The sequence below is a fragment of the Pipistrellus kuhlii genome, unplaced genomic scaffold (genome assembly GCF_014108245.1).
Source record: "Pipistrellus kuhlii isolate mPipKuh1 unplaced genomic scaffold, mPipKuh1.p scaffold_m20_p_3, whole genome shotgun sequence".
Classification (NCBI taxonomy): domain Eukaryota; kingdom Metazoa; phylum Chordata; class Mammalia; order Chiroptera; family Vespertilionidae; genus Pipistrellus; species Pipistrellus kuhlii.
This window is the reverse complement of record NW_023425529.1, coordinates 158,788,820-158,809,649: the sequence shown is the minus strand read 5'-3', so window position 1 is coordinate 158,809,649 and position 20,830 is coordinate 158,788,820. Positions and strand designations below refer to the sequence as shown.

Here is a 20,830-nt window from a genome sequence, read left to right as displayed (position 1 = left end):
AGGCAGATTTTTAAGCTTTAGTTTCCTTTTCTTTAAACTGGCCATGACAATACCTATTTTGAGAATTGCCAAATTATCAAAATGTGAAATAATGTGCATAAATAATTTAGGATATTGCTCAGCCCATCAGACAGTTAGCAATGTTTTGTACCAATGCCATTTTACCTTTTCTAGAGCCATATTATTTTGCTTGTCCAGGCTAACATATTTATTAGCAATGCACTCAGTGCAAAGTCACTCAGTGAATAAACAAATAGGCAACTAGGGAGAACTGTCCAGAGAAGGATGACATGATCATGAAATGCAAGAAGGAAAAAAGAAGCCCTATGTTGTTAGATTAAAATTAGAGGTTATAGCATAAATTCATGACTTTAATATGTAGCTATATAGCTACACACACACACACACACACACACACACACACACACACATATATATATATATATATACATATAAATACACACACACACACACACACACACACACACACACACACATATATATATATATATATATATATATATATATATATATATATAAGCCTAAGTGATCATTTGACTAGTAACTATGATGCACATTGACCACCAGGAGGCAGATGCTCAATGCACAGGCATGGAAACATGGAACAGACTAATTAATCTCAGAGGGAAGCGGGGAGAGTGGAGGGTGGAAATAGGCTAACCAAAGATCTTCTATGCATACTAGAGGCCTGGTACATAGATTCATGCACTGGTGGGGTACCTCAGCCTGACCTGCAGGGATCCACCGGAAACCAGCAGTTTGACATCCCCCAAGGGGTCCCAGATTGCAAGAGGGCACAGGCCAGAATGAGGGATCCCACCAGCGCACAAATCGTGCACCAGGCCTCTAGTATTTTAATAAATTGATATATTGTCTATATTTATATCTTAAATTCTGTAGTTCTCAAAGGACAAAAAAGCTATGACACCACAATAAAAATGAGTTCACGAGGCCCCCAGACCTTCATGTTTAAGAATAAATATTATTTTCCTCTAAAGTAGATTAAGGCTTCATGGACACATGGCTGATTCTACATCTGAGGGATGGGAGAAAAACCTGGAACATCTTGGGAGATAAAACATGCAAGGAAGTGCTAAAAATATTGTAAGAACCTGACAAAAGGACATAGGAGGCTCTCACTGGTTACATGTTGGCAATTTCAGCATCAAAATAGTAATAGTGATGGATTATGATTCATTGAGTAAAATAAGGGAGTCAGGAAGAAACTACACTTTTGGTAATGAGCATACAACAGAGTATACAAATACCAAAGTACAATGTTGTACACTTGAAATTTATAGAATGTTATCAACCAATATTACATCAATAACAGTTTTAAAAGAGACAAGAATTTATAAGTTTATATTGATAATGAATCAATCAGAAAGATGAGTTCTTGTAGTAAAATTTATTGTTGATGGGAAAAAAATGGGTTAGAAAACCATAATCTTGCAACCATAGAGAAATCATTCATTTAAGTAAGAAGCATTCATTTATGCAAAACTAACGGTTGGAAGTTGGATGAGGACAAGAATATTTAGTGTCTCAAAGTGCTTCCTTACAAATTACTTATCAAAGAAAAAAACAATGACTTTTGATTTAAAAAAAAACAAACCTGAAGTATGCCATCTTCAAAAGTGATCAAGGTTAATGGGTAAAGTTTTATAGGAGCTCATAATTAGACATTACTATTATTGTATCAATGTTACATATTCTGAGAATTTACTGATGCTATATAATACTCTTGATCTTAAGATACATACCAGAGTTTTAGGCATAAAGATGCATGTGACTTAATCTCAAATGAATAAAAAATATATGTACATAACACACACAAAGGGAAGGAAGGAAAGAAAAAATAAAAGAAGAAAGGGAGGGATGGAGGAAGGGTGAAAGGAAAGAAGGAGAAATAGGAAGAAGAATGGTAGAGAGAAAAATATTAAATAAAGGAAATGAAAAAAATATGGAATAAGGACATATGGGAGATCTTTGAACTAATTTTGTAACTTTCTTTAAGTATAAAATATTTCAGAATAAAATTAAATAATAAGTATATAATACCATGGTCCATTTAAATAAAATTATTTATATTTATTGCAAGTCTATGTATGGATGTAACCACATATAAATAGTGCAAGATGTTAAAACATTTCACAGATTGATAGAATACTCATATATATTTTATTCATGTGATAGAATGGATGTGCAACTATGACTCATTGGCCACATCTGGCCTACTTCTTATTTTGGTCAATAAAGTTTCATGGAACATGCCATGTCTATCTGTATTGTCTAGGGATGCTTTCTTCATGTAACAGCAGAGTTTAACAGAGAGCTTATGAATTGCAAAGCCTATGGTATTTATTTTCTGACCCTTTAAGGAAAATGTTGCCATGTCTTGTATAAATATCTAAGAGCACTCTGTGAATTCTTTCTTTTCAATGTGCCAAAATCCTAAAGTGTTTAGAATAAAACAAGAATCACTAGTTTTTCTCTTGGAAATTTTAGCAAGTTTACACAAAGGAATGGCTTTAAAATGTTGGTACTCTATTAAAATAAAGAGAATTGCAATATCACTAGCCATCATATACTCATTCTAAATATATATTCTATGACCAGAAAATATAAAAATAAAGAAAAAGTCATCGCACCAATGGGAAAACATTCTGTATATAAGAACTTTGTAGGATGTATGGGTTAAATGAAAGTATGTTAAAAATGAAAGTTCAAATATTGAAAAACACTAAGACATTTCCAACGATAATCAATAGGACTGTTATTTTTTTTAATTTCTTCCTTCTATGAAATATTATTCAAAGTCCATATGTTATCATTAGTTTCAGTATTTCAATGAACTCACATAAACCCTAAATTCTAAGAGGCAAGCAGAGTAATCCCTTGTGTAAAACAATATATTGTATCTGTGCTGTCTGGCTTTCGGCAAATATGTTCCTTAAACCAGAAGTGATAGGATGTCTTACTTCCAGCTCAAAGGCAGCCCCTTATTTCATGAAAGACTATCATGTGCTTTTTTCCCTAGGAATGATAAATGACTATCTCATTCAGAGCAACTGAAAGCACAAAAGATGATATGCTTTAACTCATTGAAAAGGTTATTAGAAAAGTGTGAATCATTGCAGAACTGCTATTCAGAAAATAATTACTAGAGGAGTTAGAAATATATATTGACATTATACATATATATATATATATATATATATGTAGAATATAGCTTTATGTATAGTATATAGAATTTTAGATATATATATACAAAGTATTATACTAAGGTTCAGAAGGTAGATGGAACCTATAAATGTATATTGATATGTGTGTATATGTATGTGTATGTGCACATACAAATTTGTGTGCTTATTCTACATTGTGAGCATTAGTTCTTTATATTAATTACATAAGAATAAACTACCCCTTATGTGTGTTTCAGAATTGTCTTAAGTAATGGAATTCACCCCGCTGTGTCCTAAATAACTTTGGAAGCCATATTCATCTTTATTAGTCTTCACAGAAGAGCTTTTTTATAGTCATAACACTAGAGTGTTAAAGGTGCTTTATATTTCTATCTGCTAAAAGCTTAGTTAAATTATAGTTTTTACTAGGCTCCAAATTAAATTGTAACCAATGTATAGTGCAGAAAGATCCATTCTTTATGATTCTGGGCATTGGAATGTAAAATAATTTAAATTATCCTTTAGCTGGCGGCATGTTTTATAGGACAATGTTCAGAGAACTAAGAAATGTGGGGGTATTTTAACCATAGGAAGGGAAAAACTTACTTTTCATTACAAATGAAAGATTCTGTGAAAGGGAGTCTTTATTTTTTCCAATTGCTCCAACAATGTCATACATTACCTAGGATAAAAGAAAATGGCATAATTATTCATGATGAAACATGACCACAAGAATAATTCCCTTTAAAGAATAACTTGATTCAGGGGAGGTTTAAAGTTATTCATAAAAGAAGCGCCTTCAGGTCTTAGAGTTCACATTATATGCAGGTTCAAAGTGCTCACCTGTGTGCTGTCATCCTGCACATTTCACAAGGGACACCTCTCTGTTCTAATTTGCAAAACCCTCCTCTGTTCATTAGTTTAAGAGAAAACAGTGATGACTCACATTCATTCATAGAGTCCCCTTTATTCTTACTAGTTAGGCCTCTAACCTGTGCAGAAAACTCACTAACCAAGTGGAAAGACTTCTTGTCTTAAAAAGGAAGTGTGATTTCAGTTTGATAAATTCAAAGTCTTTTTATTAAAAGGGTCCTTTCAGATCATTTACACCATTAATCCGAAGTCTTTAAAATAAAGAAAACATATGAAACAATAATGTCGGGATTATTCAAGGAAGTTTACTTCTAAATACACTTAAATGACTTAATTGTCTGCTTTCATTGGTATTCCAGTCTAGCCTGGGAGATTTGGGTCTCTTAAGAGACATGGTTTTATAGGCTCTCCCAATCTCAGCTAAGCATAAACTCCAATGTGGTCTTGAGAAATCAACTCAGCCAGAAGGCTTATCAGTGCCATTGGCTGTCCTTTCCCCTGGTGGGTCAGGACTGAAGTAAAAAATGAATACCACCTCTTTTTTTAAAAAAATGCATTTTTTATTGATTTCAGAGAGGAAAGGAGTGAGAGAGGTAGAAACATCAGTGATGAGAGAGAATCTGATAGGCTGCCTTCTGCATGTCCCACACTGGAGATCAAGCCTGTAACCCACAGGGCATGTTCCTGATTGGGAATCAAATAGAGACCTCCTGGTTCATATGTCTACACTCAACTACTGAGCCACACCAGCCAGGGTGAATGGCACATTGCCCATAAGTGAGTATGAATGGTTAGGTCAATAAAGACAATAATCACCAGACTGTTAGGGGATTTTAACTAGACAGATCTGAGAGGACTGTCTTATTTGGAGCAAGAGGGGACCAAATAGAAAAAGAATCCATGAGAAAGAGTCTATGTGTCTAGTAAGAGAAATATAGAAAAAAAGCCAAATTATCCCAAATGAGTCTTGCAGATACACATTCAGGTGTAAGAAATAATTCAGTTGTGGACTCTTTACCCAATTCCTCCAATGATAACATCCTAGAAAACCATCACAACCATAATATTAACATTAATGAGCTAAACATTCAGGACATTCACATAATTGCCTGGATCACCCATGTTGACAATTTATGGGTACACTCACCTGCCTAAAATTAGCTGAACACATCTGTATGAATCTATTTCTCCATTCTTTAATCTATTCCATTGACCTATGTGCCTATTTCTTCACCTCCATCTTGATTAATTTATAATATGACTTTAAATTAAGTAGACTAATTCCTCCCACATTATTCTCCTTTTTAAGAGTTGTTTTAACTATTCTACTTTCTTCATACTTCCATATAAAGTTTAGAATGATATTCACTATATCAATTGATCTAAACAAAATTTCACATGATTTTTATAGGGATTACATTAAATTCCTATAGCAATTTGGGGAGAACTATTACTATATTATTAGTAAGTTGACTATTTATTGTGTTGTCTTCAAAACCACAAGCATGACATGTATCTCCTTTTATTTAGATCTTTGATTTTTTTTGCATCCACATTTTGTGCTTATTAGCATATAGATCTCATGCTTTGTTAGATTTACACCTACTTGCATTTTTATGAGTGATTATCAATATTATATTTTTAATTTACTGTCCATTACTAGTATCTATCTATCTATCTATCTATCTGTCTGTCTGTCTGTCTGTCTATCTATCTATCATCTATCTATCTATCTAATACCTAAGTGACCATTATGACTGGTTGACCAGTCACTATGATGCACATTGACCACCAGGGAGCAGACACTCAATGCAGGAACTTTCCCCTGGTGATCAGTGTGCTCCCACAGTCAACCTCCTGTGGATGGCCAACCTCCCATGGTTCCTCCCCCACCACCCCCACTAACACCACCACTCCCTCCCAGCCAGCCAGCCAGCCCTGATCAGCCCCAAATGGGACTGGGCGAGATGGCCCCCGATCGGCCTGATAACCAGCCAGGTCAAGGGAACCTACCTGTGCATGAATTCATGCACCAGGCCTCTAGTATAGAAATGTTTATATTGTATCTTGTGATTTTGAGGAGCTCATTTATTAGTTCCAGAAAAAAAAAAGAAAAAAAAATATATTTTATATATATATATATATATATATATATATAATCTTGAGATTTTTCATATAGACAATCATGTTATCTACAAATACAATTTCTTTTTTCCTTTTCAATATGTCTTTTATTTCATTTCTTGCCTTAGAGTACTATGCCTTTCAGCAATATGTTTAATAACAAAAGTGAGAGCAGATATCCTTGCCTTGTTTCTGATCTTATGAGTTAAACACTGTCTTTTACCATTGAATATAAGGTTAACTGTAAGATGTTGGTAGATGCTGTTTATCAAATTGAGGTTGTCTCCTCTATTCCTATATTTTTTAATGTTTTTTTTATCATGAGTAAATGTTAAATTTATCAAATGCTTTTCCCACATCTATTTATATAATTATGTTATTTTTTGTCTTCTTTAGCTAGTTAATATGGTAGATTATCTTGATTGATTTTCAAATATAGAACCAGCTTTGTATCCCCAGGGAAAAATTAATTATTAATGGTGAATAATTTTTAACATATTGTTGAATTATATTTGCTAGTATTTAAAAGTATTTTGCATTTGTATCATGATGGACAGTGATCTTCAGTTTATTTTTTCTTTTGTGGGTGTATATGCTGTCTTTGTCTTAGATACCTTTGATATCAGGGTAATAGTAGCTTCATAAATTTAATTGAGGAGAGTTCTCTCTCATATTTTTCTAGAAAAGATTATGTAAAGTTAGTGTTCATTTTCCTTTAAATATTTGAGGGAAATGTTCAATGTAACCATCTGGGACTGGAGCCTTCCTGTTCAGGTAAGTTAAATTACAAATTCATTTCCCTGATGGGTATTGAGCTATTAAAATTATGCAGTTAATACTGGGTAAACTGAGATAGTTTGTGTTTTTTAAGGAATAGGTCCTTTTCATCTAAATTGTAAAATTTACATATAACAGCTTACTGTAATTCCTTTTTTTATCTTTTAAATGTCTGCAGTGTCTGCAGTTTGCAGTGATACTTCCTATTTTATTCCTGATATTAGCAACCTGTATCTTCTCTCATTTTGTCATTCTTACTAGCTGTTTGTCATTTTTTGTGGTTATTTTAAAAGAACCAGATCTCTGTTTTATTGATTTTCTCTGTCTTTTAAAAATTCTATTGATTTCTGCCTTTTGTGACTGCCTTCTGTTTTTTTGTTTGTTTGTTTGTTTTTTCAGTGTATTTGTTTCTCCTTTTCCTAGTTTGTTAAGGTGGGAGTTGATTATGATTTGAAACTATCCTCTTTTCTAATATATGCATTTAGTGCTATAAATTTTCTTCTCAACCTGTTTTAGCCACATTTCACAAATTTGATTCTTGCATTTTCTTTTTCATTCTGATCTACTTTTTTTTTCATTCCCTTGCAAATTACTTTTTCTTATCTATGGATTATACAGAAGGGTAATGCTTAGTTTCCAAGTATTTGGTGATTTTCTGGTTATCTTTCTGTTATTGATTTCTATTTTGATTGCACTGTGGCAGGCAGATGCATTCTATATAATTCCGCTCCTTCTGAGTTCATTTAGTTTTGACTTATGGTCCAGCATATGGTGTTTTTTGATATATGTTTCATGGGCACTTTAAAAGAATGCATATTCTGCTTGTTGTTGAGTTCTTCCACGTTCCTGATGCTTTCCTAGGAAGATGTGGGTCACTTGTCCGGAGGAGGGTGTTGTAGTTTCCAACTTAACCTTTGTTTCCGCTGGCTCCCCCAAACCCCACTCATTTGGAGAAGGAAGGCAGAGCCTGGGACTGCTGGGAGGGAGAAGCATAGCTTCCCCACTCAACCTCCTCTGACATAACAGAAGAGGGGACTCTCACTACTGCTGGGCAGGCCTGGGAGCTCTGGATCTCCCCTGGGACTCTAGCCACACTTCTGGCTGCAGGGTGAGCTGGAGGCAAGGGCAGATGTGTTTCTTTGTTTACTAAGTGGACTCCACCAACTATGTGAGGAGAGAGAGGAGCTGTGGCTGGGTTACCTCTGGGCAGTGCAGAAAGTCCCAATCCCCCACTGACCCTCCAATGACATCCTTTAACCATGGGGGTGAGGTGGGAGCACAGTACAGATTCAAAAACTTAGCAAAATACTGAAACCTGACATCTGCCTAAGCATTTCAAAATCATACACACTAAAAGGAAAGCTGCAATTTGAATAAATGTCACTGGAAGGTATTTTTTAATTGTTTTCACTTTTTTTAAAAATGGATAGCAAATGAGGGGGGCTTGGCTTAAAAAAAAATGTAATCTGATCTCTGGTAACTCACATGCTTTCTTTTTTTTAATATATTTTATTGATTTTTTACAGAGAGGAAGGGAGAGGGATAGAGAGCTAGAAACATCGATGAGAGAGAAACATTGATCAGCTGCCTCCTACACGTCCCCTACCAGGGATGTGCCTGCTACCATGGTTCATGCCCTTGACCAGAATCAAACCTGGGACCTTTCAGTCCGCAGACCGACGCTCTATCCACTGAGCCAAACCGGTTTCAGCACATGCCTTCTTTTTGTTTTAAATGAACACAAGAACTTGAAGTAAACTTTGATAAATAGCTGGGAATAGAAAACCAAAACTCTAATTCAGTGGTCACTCATGTCCAATTTCTGATAAATCCTCACTATCTAGGGGGGAGATAGCCACTTTACCTAATGAAATCTTTTGATTTATTGGCACAGTTCCAGGTGCTTCCCATTGTACTTTCTCCTCACTTCCTGCCACTCTGCTCCAAAATTCCTCTCTTAACATTACTCCTGCCTTACCATTTAGGAATTTCCTTTCCAGCTTTTCCAGCTGCCAAGGCCAAGTCCTTTTTCCAAGGCTCCACTCCCTAGGAAGAGATTGTCAGCCCTCCTTCTCTGCACGTCCAGCCTAGTACCCAGCCTGATCAAGACACCAGGACTGCCTGGCTTCTCATCTACAGAATATGGAATGTAATGCCAACCCACCCCTGACCTCTCAAGATGACCTTGAGATAAATAAAGAAGTTTGTCAGTACTTAGCTTTGCATAATACCTATCGTTTTCTCTTAATACCCTCATACCTGCTTCTACTTCTCACCTGCACTTTTCTCCCAGACCTTCTCAGATTTTTTTTTTTACATGATGGACTTGAGAAGGACTGAGGCTTCTAAATGGGCTGCTTATACACAAAGGAGACTCTCATCCTGTGTCTATAATTGTATCAGTCAAAATACATTCTTGCACTACAGATTCCAAATAAAGCAAGGCTTCCTGAGACTCTAAGTACATCACTTTCAGCCTCTGGATCTCACAGATACCAGTGGCTTCTAGAAGGCAGGGGAGGCAATAACTACATGGAAAAGCTTTAAAGCAGTGAGACGAGGCCCCTGAGTGCCTGGGCAATGCACAGGGAAATGAACTCCAAAGCATAGCTGCATGGGCAGAGAGGTTTCTATGAAATGGAAACCACCGAGAAGGAACGCTATATATCCTAGAAATCCTTTATATCTTGGTGAGTCTGCCGTATCATGAGAATAGTTAAAGGTCTATCCTCTCAGCTGAGCCACTTTGGGTGGGGAGAGAGGGGTGAAGGAACATACAGGTGCTGCTGGAGCAGCAGGAAGCAGGTTTGAAGCAGAGACCTTTCTAGGTCGTTCCAGACAGCTGCTCTGCTCACAGCCCTGTTCTTGCTGTTTTGTGATGTGAGGGAGGAAAGAAGAAAAAGCATGAAAGTCACCAAAGATAGAGACCTGGTTCAATTCTTTCCTTTTCTGGTCTGTCTTTATGTTTTCTTCATCTGAAGGGATTGGATGATAGGATTCCTGCTGGAAGAGACAGCACCCCTCATGCATGTAATGGCAGAATTTATATGCATGCAGCCGAATACAAATCTAAGGAAATTGTCATGTATTCAAAGATTTCCTTGGGAATGATTCTGCTCAATAAAATGAGTCCAAAGGAAATTTAGCAATTTGCTTATGTTTCAGCCTTGAGCGGTACGTGTCTAAATGCTTGAGCGTGCATGCCCGATGAAGAGTGCAGTATAAACGAGGGAGCAGGGAAGCATGCTGCTTTTTTGGAAGGACTCACTGTAACACTCTGGGACTGCAATAAATATAATTAGAAGATAAATTGTGTTAGCTCTGTACGAAAAGGGAGTATAAAATGTTCACCGTGGCTGCGAATTACAATTCCGTAAGGTACCTCATTTCCTGGGTCCACAAAGGAAAGAAAAGTTATGAAATGCCAAACCACACGCATTTTCTTTCTGCATGAAGGGTGTCTGGCTCAGGCTTGGCTAATCACCAAAGAAATGAAAATACCCGAAGGTGACAGCGCTCTGCTTCAGCGGCTCTATGCACCATCCCTGGTTTTAATTCCCCAAGTTGAAAGCAAGAGCCTTTGGCTTCTTCGACCTTGATGAAGAGCTGGGGCTTGGTGTGCTCCCATGTCTGAGGTCCCAACCCCTGGCCGGGAGCCTGGTCCACAGCAGGAGAGCAATGGGAGACGCTGGAGCCTGTGCTAAACTGAGCACCTTCTCTGTGGCCCATACCTTCAGTGTTTCTGAAAATGTGCTTCATAGACTCCCTGTCGGGAAACATTCGCTGGTGCTTAATAAACATGCACACAGTTTAGACCTCACCTGGACCTCTCACAGTCACTTATGGGGCTGGAGCCAAGGAGCCTGCATTTTTAACTTGTTCTCCTATTGATTCTGAGCTCCTGCAAGCTTGAGAATCATGGCTCCAGGTACCAGCGACTTATGCTCTGTGAAGTCTGGCTTCCTAGGTGATGCTGGCAGAGGATAAGGGAGCCCAGGGACAGAGTTCGCAGAGGATCAATGTTTTCTGTGCATTTGAGAAATGGAACAATGAATAGAGCAGATAACGGCATATTTTCAAATTGTTGGTAAGTTTAAAATGAGGCTACAGTATAAATATACTCAGGCTAAACTCCCCCACCCTTAGGATAGTTAACATTTTGTAAATGGATATAAAGAATGTTCAAATACTTTTATCTAAGACCTCAGCAATAGAAGCCAGTATTTAAAAAACAAAACAAAAAACAAAAACAAAAAAAAACCTTGTTACTGTGGTGCCCTGCATAAGTCATATAAAGTGTTGGAAGTCTGGGGAAAATAAGGCGAATGAGAGTGTATTAAAGTAGAAGAGACCATGGACTAAGGGTTATGAAGAAGGGTTCGTATTCTGGTTTCCACTTACTGGCTTAAAAACACACAGGACACAAGCCGCACTAATTAACTATGGAAGCATGAGTAGTCACTCAGCTTCCCTGTGCCTCACTTTCTTATTTATTCAATAGAAAGTTGAACTGGGGCCAGTTCACACTAAAGTTCAATTATTTTATTACCATAGACCATCAATAAAATAAATTACTTTTAGGGGATTAGAATAGGTTATATATGCACATACTAAATGGGCATAAGTGGCTGCATCTATGTAGATTATCAAACTGCCTTTGATGTGGTTAATAGCAAAAGTTAATAAATATAATAATCTTCATTGAATCAGGGTTAAAAGACTACATTTGGAAAAAATAAAGAAAAATAGCTAGGACTGATCTTTTAAATATATTTCATACAATGTAATGTGTGTTCACTTATAAAATTTGGAAACTACTGGAAATTGTAAAATAAAATTTACCTCTAATTCGTTTTTCCAGAGATAGCCTATTTATTTCCTCCTTCTCTCTCTCTCTCTCTTTCTATCTCTCTCTCTCCTCTCTACCTACCTATATGATCTATTTTGTCTAAGAATGCACTTTAAAAAGAGTTGGACTTCATCGCATGTCATGCTTGGTAATGCCTTTCCCTGTTATATACACCATTTACTCTCTGGCAAATCCACGTCCTTGTCTGCTCTGTGGTATGTCACCTAGCCTTCCATGTAGGGCTGCACTGGGGCCCTGGCAGATTGGTGAGCAGGACTAGGGTAAAAACCTTTGGAATTCTCTTCCTCCCAACAAACACTGGCTCCATCCTTGTCCTACAGCCCACTGTTCATGGCCCCGGTGTTTCTGGGACAGGCTACCAAGGTTCTGGCTCCCACTGTCTTTGGCTCTCAGGCCAGTAATGCTACCTCCTCCCTTTTTCCCTCCAGCCAGAGAGAAGGTGGCTGTTTCCATTGGGGACACACCTCTGGGGCACCTCACTGTCCCCTGTCTTTCTCCTCAACTTTTCCTGTGTAACTATTCCCTGTAATCTTTTTCTTATTGAAAATTTGGCACAGTTTCTTTTTCAGGCTAGTTCCTGGCCAGTCTCTACCATTCCCAATTTATTTTCCTTTTTTTAAAAAAAAATATATACTTTTTTATTGCTTTGAGAGAGAGAGAGAGAAAGAAAGAGAGAGAGAGAGAGAGAGAGAGAGAGAGAGAGAGAGAGAGAAATATCAATGATGAGAGAGAGCCATTGATTGGCTGGGGATCAAGCCTACAACCCAGACATGTGCTCTGACTGGGAATCAAACCACGACCCCATGTTACACAGGCCCACGCTCAACCACTGAGCCACCAGGGCTGGGCCCCAATTTCTTCTTTTGTCTAATCCTGCCTTGGAGATGACAGCTCAGACGCTTCTGCCTGCTCCACAGCTCCTATTTATCAGTGTTCTCAAAACACCTGAAGAAAGATAACAAGGTCTTGAAGGTATCAAAGAAAGCAAAGAGAATGATGCAGGGACTAGAAGGGCTGATGGATAGAGACAAAGTGATAAGAAGTATTCATTCTAGAAAGACTGAGTGTGGAAGGAGATATCATCTAAGCCTATAAATGAATCTTGCAGAGAGAACAGAATGGATCTCAGCATGCTTGCTGGGATGTATGGCCTTACAAGTCAGAGAAAGGAGAAATGGAAACAATAAAGCATTGTGCACCAGGCTAGAAACATAAATATTACAACTCTTCAATTCTTCATTCAGGCAGAATCTAGAAGCAAGCAGAAAATTGCCTGAGTGAGAGATGGAGAGCTTTTTGTGACATCATTTAGATCCACTATTTAGACTTCATATGCCTTAATTTTCTTTCTCTTTTCCTGTTACCTGCTAAAAGATTAGCCATTGTTTCCAGATAAAGCACCACATTAGAATAAGATACTTTTCCACAGCATGCACACTCTACCTTTTAAGTCAATATATTATAAGGACAAACCAATTTGCTAATTCCATTATCACATAATGTATTTCTGATATGCAAATCAATATTTGCATGTGATTGAAGTGCTGAAAGTTAATTTCCCTAACAAAACCAAGTTCAATGATGATTTAGGCATATTTCAGGATATCTCAGATTATATTATAGCATGGGTTCTAACATGTTTTTGGTAGTACTGGTATTTGATTTATATGTATGTGTGTATCCATCCATCTCTATCTACCTGTCAACTATCTATCTATCTATCTATCTATCTATCTACCTACCTACCTCTCTATCATCTTTCTATCTATCTGCTAATGTATTTGATTTCTCTATGTCTCAATATGTTCGTCTATTATCTAATGCTCTCACACCAAGTTGAGTTCACAATAGTGACTGCTTTATGTATCATGCAAATATGGCCATAAGTACTTTTATTCCATTTCTTCCCTCGTCTCCTAAGCCAAGAGGAAGTCAGCTTCATGAGATACTTCTTATATTTGACATTGTCCCATCAGTTAGAAAGACATTGCAAACTGGTGCTTGATCCCCATTAAGAAGCACAAAGGGCAAGGATGGGCAGGACAGCAGGAGTGAAGAAACAGCTCCATTATTCCCATACCTGCACCTCCACTCCCCTTTGACATGTGTCAGTCTGTTCTCTATCTATAAGTCTGTTTCTAGTTTGTTTGTTAGTTTACTTTGTTCATGAGGTTCCACATATGAGTGAAATTATTATATATGGTACCTGTCTTCCTCTGACTGGTTTATTCTTTAATATGGATTATTAGCATAATGTTTTCCAACTGAAAAAAAAAAGGTGAAGGGAGTAAGCAAAAACAAAGTAAAACAAAAAGAAACCTCATACACACACAACAGTATGGTGATTATCAGAGAGAAAGTGGGGACGGGAGGGGGGCAGCTAAGGAAGGCAGAAGAAGGTAAAGGGGGAGTACATGACTTAGAGTGGTGAACACACAATAGAATATACATATGATGTATTATAGAATTGTACACCTAAAATCTATAAAATTTTATTAACCAATGTCACCCCAATAGAAACGTAAAGAAATACATACATCAGAGATAAAAATGTATAACACTTAGGGGGAGGGAAGAAACAGCCCCTGCTGCAGTGGGATGAGCTGTGTTCCACTTAGAAGAGGACAGCACAGAACATAATATGTTTCTGATGAACTACGAAGAACACTGTTACGTTTTTGGTCCACGCTACCCATGCCCAAGAGGACACATGGGGCTTGGGAATAATGGAGTCCAGAGAAGATAGTGTGGAATGAACACTAGAAATCAAGGCAGTGGGGGAGCTGCCACCCAGAAGATTGGCATCCCCAAGAAAAAGTTCCCAGGGGAGGAGGGTCTCAGTACCCATGAAAGCACCCAAGTGAAAGTTAGCCCTAAACACCGAAAGGCACATGCAGTGTATGTAAAGCCATGTTGTGACGATACAAGTCAGCAGGAGAAAATAAAGAAATCAGAATGCCTGAGGCCACTGCACAGTGCCTCCTCTCTGATTGATGCATGAGGGAACTTAACTTCAGTTATTCTGCAGTTCTGATTATTACATAGGACAACAATTACTGGGTTGGGTTCATGAGAGCCTATGAAAGCAAATAAAGAACTTGCTATGACTAGAAAAATATCACTGGAGCTGCCTGCGTTTTTATCTAGTTATAAGAAGAGAGAAGAGGACAGTCCCTGCTGAATGTATTTTTAAAAAGTAGTGTGAGCCAAAAATGAAATTGAATCTTGATTACATCCCCCGTGTTGTGCTTGTTCAACTACCAGGTACACGAAGAACAAGAGTGTTAAAATGATCTGCAAGATCTGATTTTTTTAAGGAGAAGGCACAGTTTATTCTTCTAGCAAGGAGAGTTAAGCTAAAAGGTGAAACAATGGTTTGTGAGCAGTTGGTAAAGAAAGCAGCCATCATTGCTTCAGGTCTATTACTAACAAGGTGGATCAAAATAATCACATTTAATTTTGATCAGTGTTATCAGAGAAACAAGAAGACAAATGAAACAGAGGCAATTAGTACATCTTTAAATAAAAATATCCATTCATCCCTTTATTGATAATTGCTGCTTATGTTATACTAACACAGTTAATTTTAGGGGACTATTAAAATAAGCTGAGAGAGTAAGGGAGGTGAAGTGAAAGAGAGTTCTGGCCTAACAAGGAGGGTTTTTAGATTTGAGAGATAAACAGGAGAGAGAGTAGCTTGTATTTGGTAATTAGCTGGATTTCTGATTTTTACCATGAGCTGTAAAGTGGGACATACATGGAAAAATCAGTTTTATTCATTTGTTTTCTTTTTGAAGTGCGTTGAGAGGGAGAAACTTTGGGGATGGCTAGGGAGTTTAGTTTAGTCAGCTTCTGGATCTGTTGCATTTCAGATGCTACCCAAGTAGAGAAATTAAAAAGCAGGTAGGCAGATAGGAAGCCTACAGGGGAAATATTGTAGTTACACTGAAAATTTGGGAATCATCTCATAGACAAAATTGAATTATGGCAGTAAATAAAATCCCAGGAGAAGACATCACATACTACCATGAGAAACATCAGTATTCATGAAAGGAAACGTTCATTTATATTTTATAATTTTATAATCCCTATCTCCACCATGTTATTTATATGATGCAAAATATAAAGCCAAGAAGATAAGTAGTTGGAATTAATAGGTGATAAAAAATGCAAGACTTTGAGATTTACTCTAGAATACAATATATCACATCAAAATATAGTAAAGACTATAGAAGCCCATGTGCACGAATTTGTGCATGGGTGGGGTCCTTCAGCCTGGCCAATGATCAGGCCTATTCGGGGGCTGGCTGGACAGGCAGAGGGAGCCCTGGAGGTTGTCAGGCGAGCCCCCCAATTGAAGCTGATGGTGGGGAGCAGCCAGGCAGGGGGGCAGGGGTTAGGGAAGGTTGGCTGTGGGAGTGTACTGACTACCAGGGGGAAGCTCCTGCATTGAGTGTCTGCCCCCTTATGGTCACTGAACATCATAGAGACTGGTAAACTGGTCATTCTGTTTGTTTGGTCATAATGATTGCTTAGGTTTTTATAGAGAGAGATTGGATTTTAACAAAAGGAATAAAAGATCATTTTCAACAAATACAAATGGATCTGATAATTTTTCATGCTGGTTTCCCCTCTCTGAGATTTGCTGAAAATAGTCTCTATTTCAAGTGCAATAGTAAATTGATCTCTTTAGCATCAATATTTATAAGCAGAGGCTTCTATTTTTTACTTTTCCATTAAATGATTCTTTCTAATAGTTTTGCTTGCTTGCCTTCTGATTTACTTTAAGTTGATACTTTTTAAAAGTTATTAGGAACACATGGTATTATTGTTAAGATTTTTTTATCTAGATATCAAGAATATATATATATATATATATTATATATATATATATATATATATATATATATATATATATTGCCTTAAAATTGACACATCTGAAATTTACAAATATGCCTCAATGGCTCCTTCTAAAGATGAAAAACAATCCACTAATAATAAGCTGTCTATATTCTAGGAAATGCAAAGTTTCTTACTTATAACTTTGCCAGCCCATGAAGGTAACGAAAGCTATTAAATCTTTGAAGAAACAGTAAGAGTTACTAAATGGTACCCTGCATTTTCTCGTCCTTACCAAAACCTGAGTGAGAAAGCATTTATCAAGTCTCTGACAAAAATTCCTGGCAATGGTGAAATTCATAGAAACGACAGAGCGCCAGGCACCTGGTGGAGTTAATTTTTATTTTTCTAAAGTCTGTGCAGGAGGTGAAAACAGACAGATGTAAATTCAGCTCTTTCTGTGTGAGACAAAATATCTTTGTCAAATAGCCTTTAATACTATCAGTTTGGCTTAGACTAGATAGATTCATTGTTATGTCTGGGGATTGTGCCTGGAGAAAAGAAAGAGAAATAAACGGAAGCCTCCCTATTGATTAGTCCAGCTCCTTTTTCTCTTGATTTAAAGGTTCACTGTCAGAGTCCTCCTGGATGCACTGTGTATCCTACGAATGTCTGGTGGATGAAGGCCAGTTGACAAGTTGCTCCTGATGCAGGTAAAATTGGAAAGTTAAACAGGCCAAGGTTTCCTTTGCATACATGTTATGTAAACATGTCTAAGGATAAAGGGGGCTGGCTTTCCCCAGTATGTCACCTAGAACTTATTGCAGTATCAATGAGATAAAGATCTCTACTTCTCAGAGATCTGAGTAACATCAATCTAAACCAATACATTTCAAACTTAATTGATTCCACAATAGGGGCAGATCCTTTTCAGGGAGAAGGAAAAAAAAAATCAGGTATTTTATAGACTTGCCACAAATCAGTAACATCATTCTTTTCTCCACATCACTTCTATGATATTGTTCCTATAAAGACCTGTGGATATCAGTGAGATGAATAATAATCATCAAGACTCACAACTGTATTGCTGAGAGGTGGTTGAGGGAGATGGAAAAGGAATCCTGAGGAATATAATCAAAATCCACCCACAGAAAAGCACATCTGTAAGCACATTATATAAAGAGGCTACTAGTATTCTAATATAAAATTGCTTCTCCAAACATGTATATAAATTGCAGACAATAGTTTAATTTTCTTAAGACAAATCATATTGAAAGAATCTTTTAAAATTTGCACTAAAGTTTCACATACCTATAAGCTCAAGTAAAAAACATAATTTTTTTTACAAAAATATCTTTAATTGAGGTAGAACTTATCACAAAAATACCTTAGATATTCAGTGAAAAAGAGAATTTATCTAAATGTTTTCTCTTTTAAAATTATAGTTTCTTATAATCCTATTGTATAATCTATAGATAAAGGAATGGCTTGATTTTTTGTGTGTGTCTGTGTGTGAACATCTTCCACTGAAGTTTTTTTAAGTGTAATAGGAATAGCAAGAAAATATAATAACTGTAGTGGTTACATCATCCCTATCATCTGCTGAAGTAATCTTAATAACATTGTGATAAATAAAAATATCTACTATAATATGACTTACAAAACACTGCTTTATGCAATGTGAGCACTTGCATAAAGCAGTGCTCACATTGCATAAGATATAAAAATTAACAGATACACCTTGTTAACTAATCAAGGACATTTACCGCTAACTTGATTTAAGTCATTTGAGTCCCTAATATTATGGTGTGAGAATATAGCCAATTGATTAGACTCCTGAAACATTTTCAGGTCTTCAATAGCTATGGTTGATGAGATCAAATTTTTCCTAAATATGGTGGTATTACTGCATCTAAAGCTATTGTTAGGGAAGTGTGACTCACAGATTTGATGCAATATCTCAAAATAATCATATTTGCATTTATTGCTTGCTCATTCTTTAACCTTCAGAACAAGTTTATGAGGTTCATATGTATACTCTACATTTTAAAAATTTCCCCAAACACTGTGGCAGAAAGAGAAAAACATATGGGACTTGAGGAAACAAGACACTGTATCGTGGGCTATGGTGTGTTGAATAGTATACCAAAATTCATGTCCATCCAGAACCACAGAATGTAACTTTATATATCAATACTATATTTTCAGACACAATTAGTTAAGATGAAATTATACTGACTAGCATGGGCCCTAAACCCAATTACCAGTGTCCTTCAAAAAGAGGAGAGGACACACAAAGACATTTACATGGAGAAGACCATGAGAAGTTGAAGGGTGTTGTATCTAAGCAAAAAAAAAAAAAAAAAAAAAAAAAAAAAAAAAAAAAAAAAAAAAAATCTATTGCTGGCAACCACCAGAAGCTAGGAGATGGCTTGGAACAAATTTCTTTAAGTATATGCAAATACACACACACACACACACACACACACACACACACTTGATTTTAGACTCTGGCCTCTAGAACTGTACTGTGAAAGAATAAATTCTTGCTGTTTTAAGTCACCCTCAGGAGGCACACATAGCTGTTCAATGTTTGGGGAATCACTGACCTTCCCCAAGGCTTACTTAACTGGAAAACTGGCACAGTAACATTCATACACATGGTAAAAATGCCTCAGAAGTACTCTGTAGATTGGAAAGTGCTATGAAAGCATCAGGCATCATTATTGATTGGGGAAGGCAGACATCAACACAATTTGGATTAGGCCAAGAACTTGATACTTGGAAGTATGGATGGGATTTGGAAAGAAAAAGGGCATTCCAGGTGAGAAAAAAACTTATGTGCAAAAATAAAGGTGGGAAAATGCAGGGGTCACCTTCAAATGTGACAAAGATATTCTACAATGCTGAGTTAAAACTACTCAGTTCTCTTTTAGTTTGTAAATGATGAATCAATGGACACAATATTAGTTTTCTAGGGCCACTGTAACAAATAGCCAAGAACTGGGCGGCTCAAAACAAGACAAATTTACTACCTCACAAGTGTGGAGGCCAGAACTATGAAATCTGTCATCCCTGCTCTCCAAGAGGCTGTAGGGGACACTACTTCCTTGCTTCTTCAAACTTCTGTGGCTCCAGGCATTCTTCACTGGTGGCTGCTTCATTTCAATCTCTGCCTCTGTGGTCACAGGGCCTCCTTTTCTCTCTCAAAACTCTCTTTTCATTTCTTTCATCAGGACACTTGTCATTGGATTTAGAGCTCACCCAGTTAAACCATGATGATCCCCCCCCCCCCCATCTCAGGATCCTTAATTTCATATGCAAAGACCCTTTTTTCCAATGTGATCCCACTCACAGGTCTTAGGGATGAGCATGTGGACATATTTTCTAGATGGCCACCACTCTACCCACTACAACAATTAAGTTTGGGGGAAGAAAGAAGCTAAAACATGGACACTTTATCTTAGACAAAAGCAATATCACCAACTTGATTTATGAAAAAATCAAGACCATAGAATGGGACACTTATATGAGATTCAGAGGTAATCACTTTATGCTAAAAAAATAAATAAATAAAATAAAATCACAATAAGCAACTTTCAGGCAAAGACATTATGAGCAGAAAACAAAGAGGACCAGGTATGTAAGTGTCATATATTTTACAACTTTTAATTTTGACCTACATTTTCATTAATTTAATTCTTTTATTTCAGTTGGCCTTGCTATCTCCTAATCTATTCCCTTTCCTCACATTAAAATTTAGAAACTTTAAAATACTATTTCCCATTAATGTTAGTTCAGAATCACCCTAATGGAAATTAAATTTTCCTAAGAGCCCAATATCTTTTGCCAAATAATAATTCTTTCCTTAGAGATTCTTCATTTTAAAACCCTATAAAATTAGACATAGTTCTGAATTTAGTGCTTATTCATCACCAGAAATTTAAAAGCAATTCTGAAAACAGGTAATCCCCTAAATGATTTAAAATTTGCTAAAACAAATAACAACCCAACACAACTCACAGCCTTTTTAAATTCAGATTCATGATCATTAATGAGATCCTGTTAATATTTCATTCACAGCCTCTTTCCATTTATCTCAACTATTTCTGTAATTGAGATTAGAAAACACACCATGCTG

At 36.7% G+C, this 20,830-nt stretch overlaps 1 protein-coding gene across 1 annotated transcript in view; it reads right to left on the bottom strand.

Annotated features, from left to right (window-relative positions):
- MYO16 (myosin XVI) overlaps window positions 1-20,830 on the bottom strand; it is a 414,776-nt gene that overhangs the window by 149,830 nt on the left and 244,116 nt on the right. Inside the window, exon 24 of the mRNA XM_036458153.2 lies at window positions 3,813-3,888. Coding sequence (XP_036314046.1) covers window positions 3,813-3,888 — 76 coding nt within the window. The remainder of the gene's footprint in view (window positions 1-3,812; window positions 3,889-20,830) is intronic.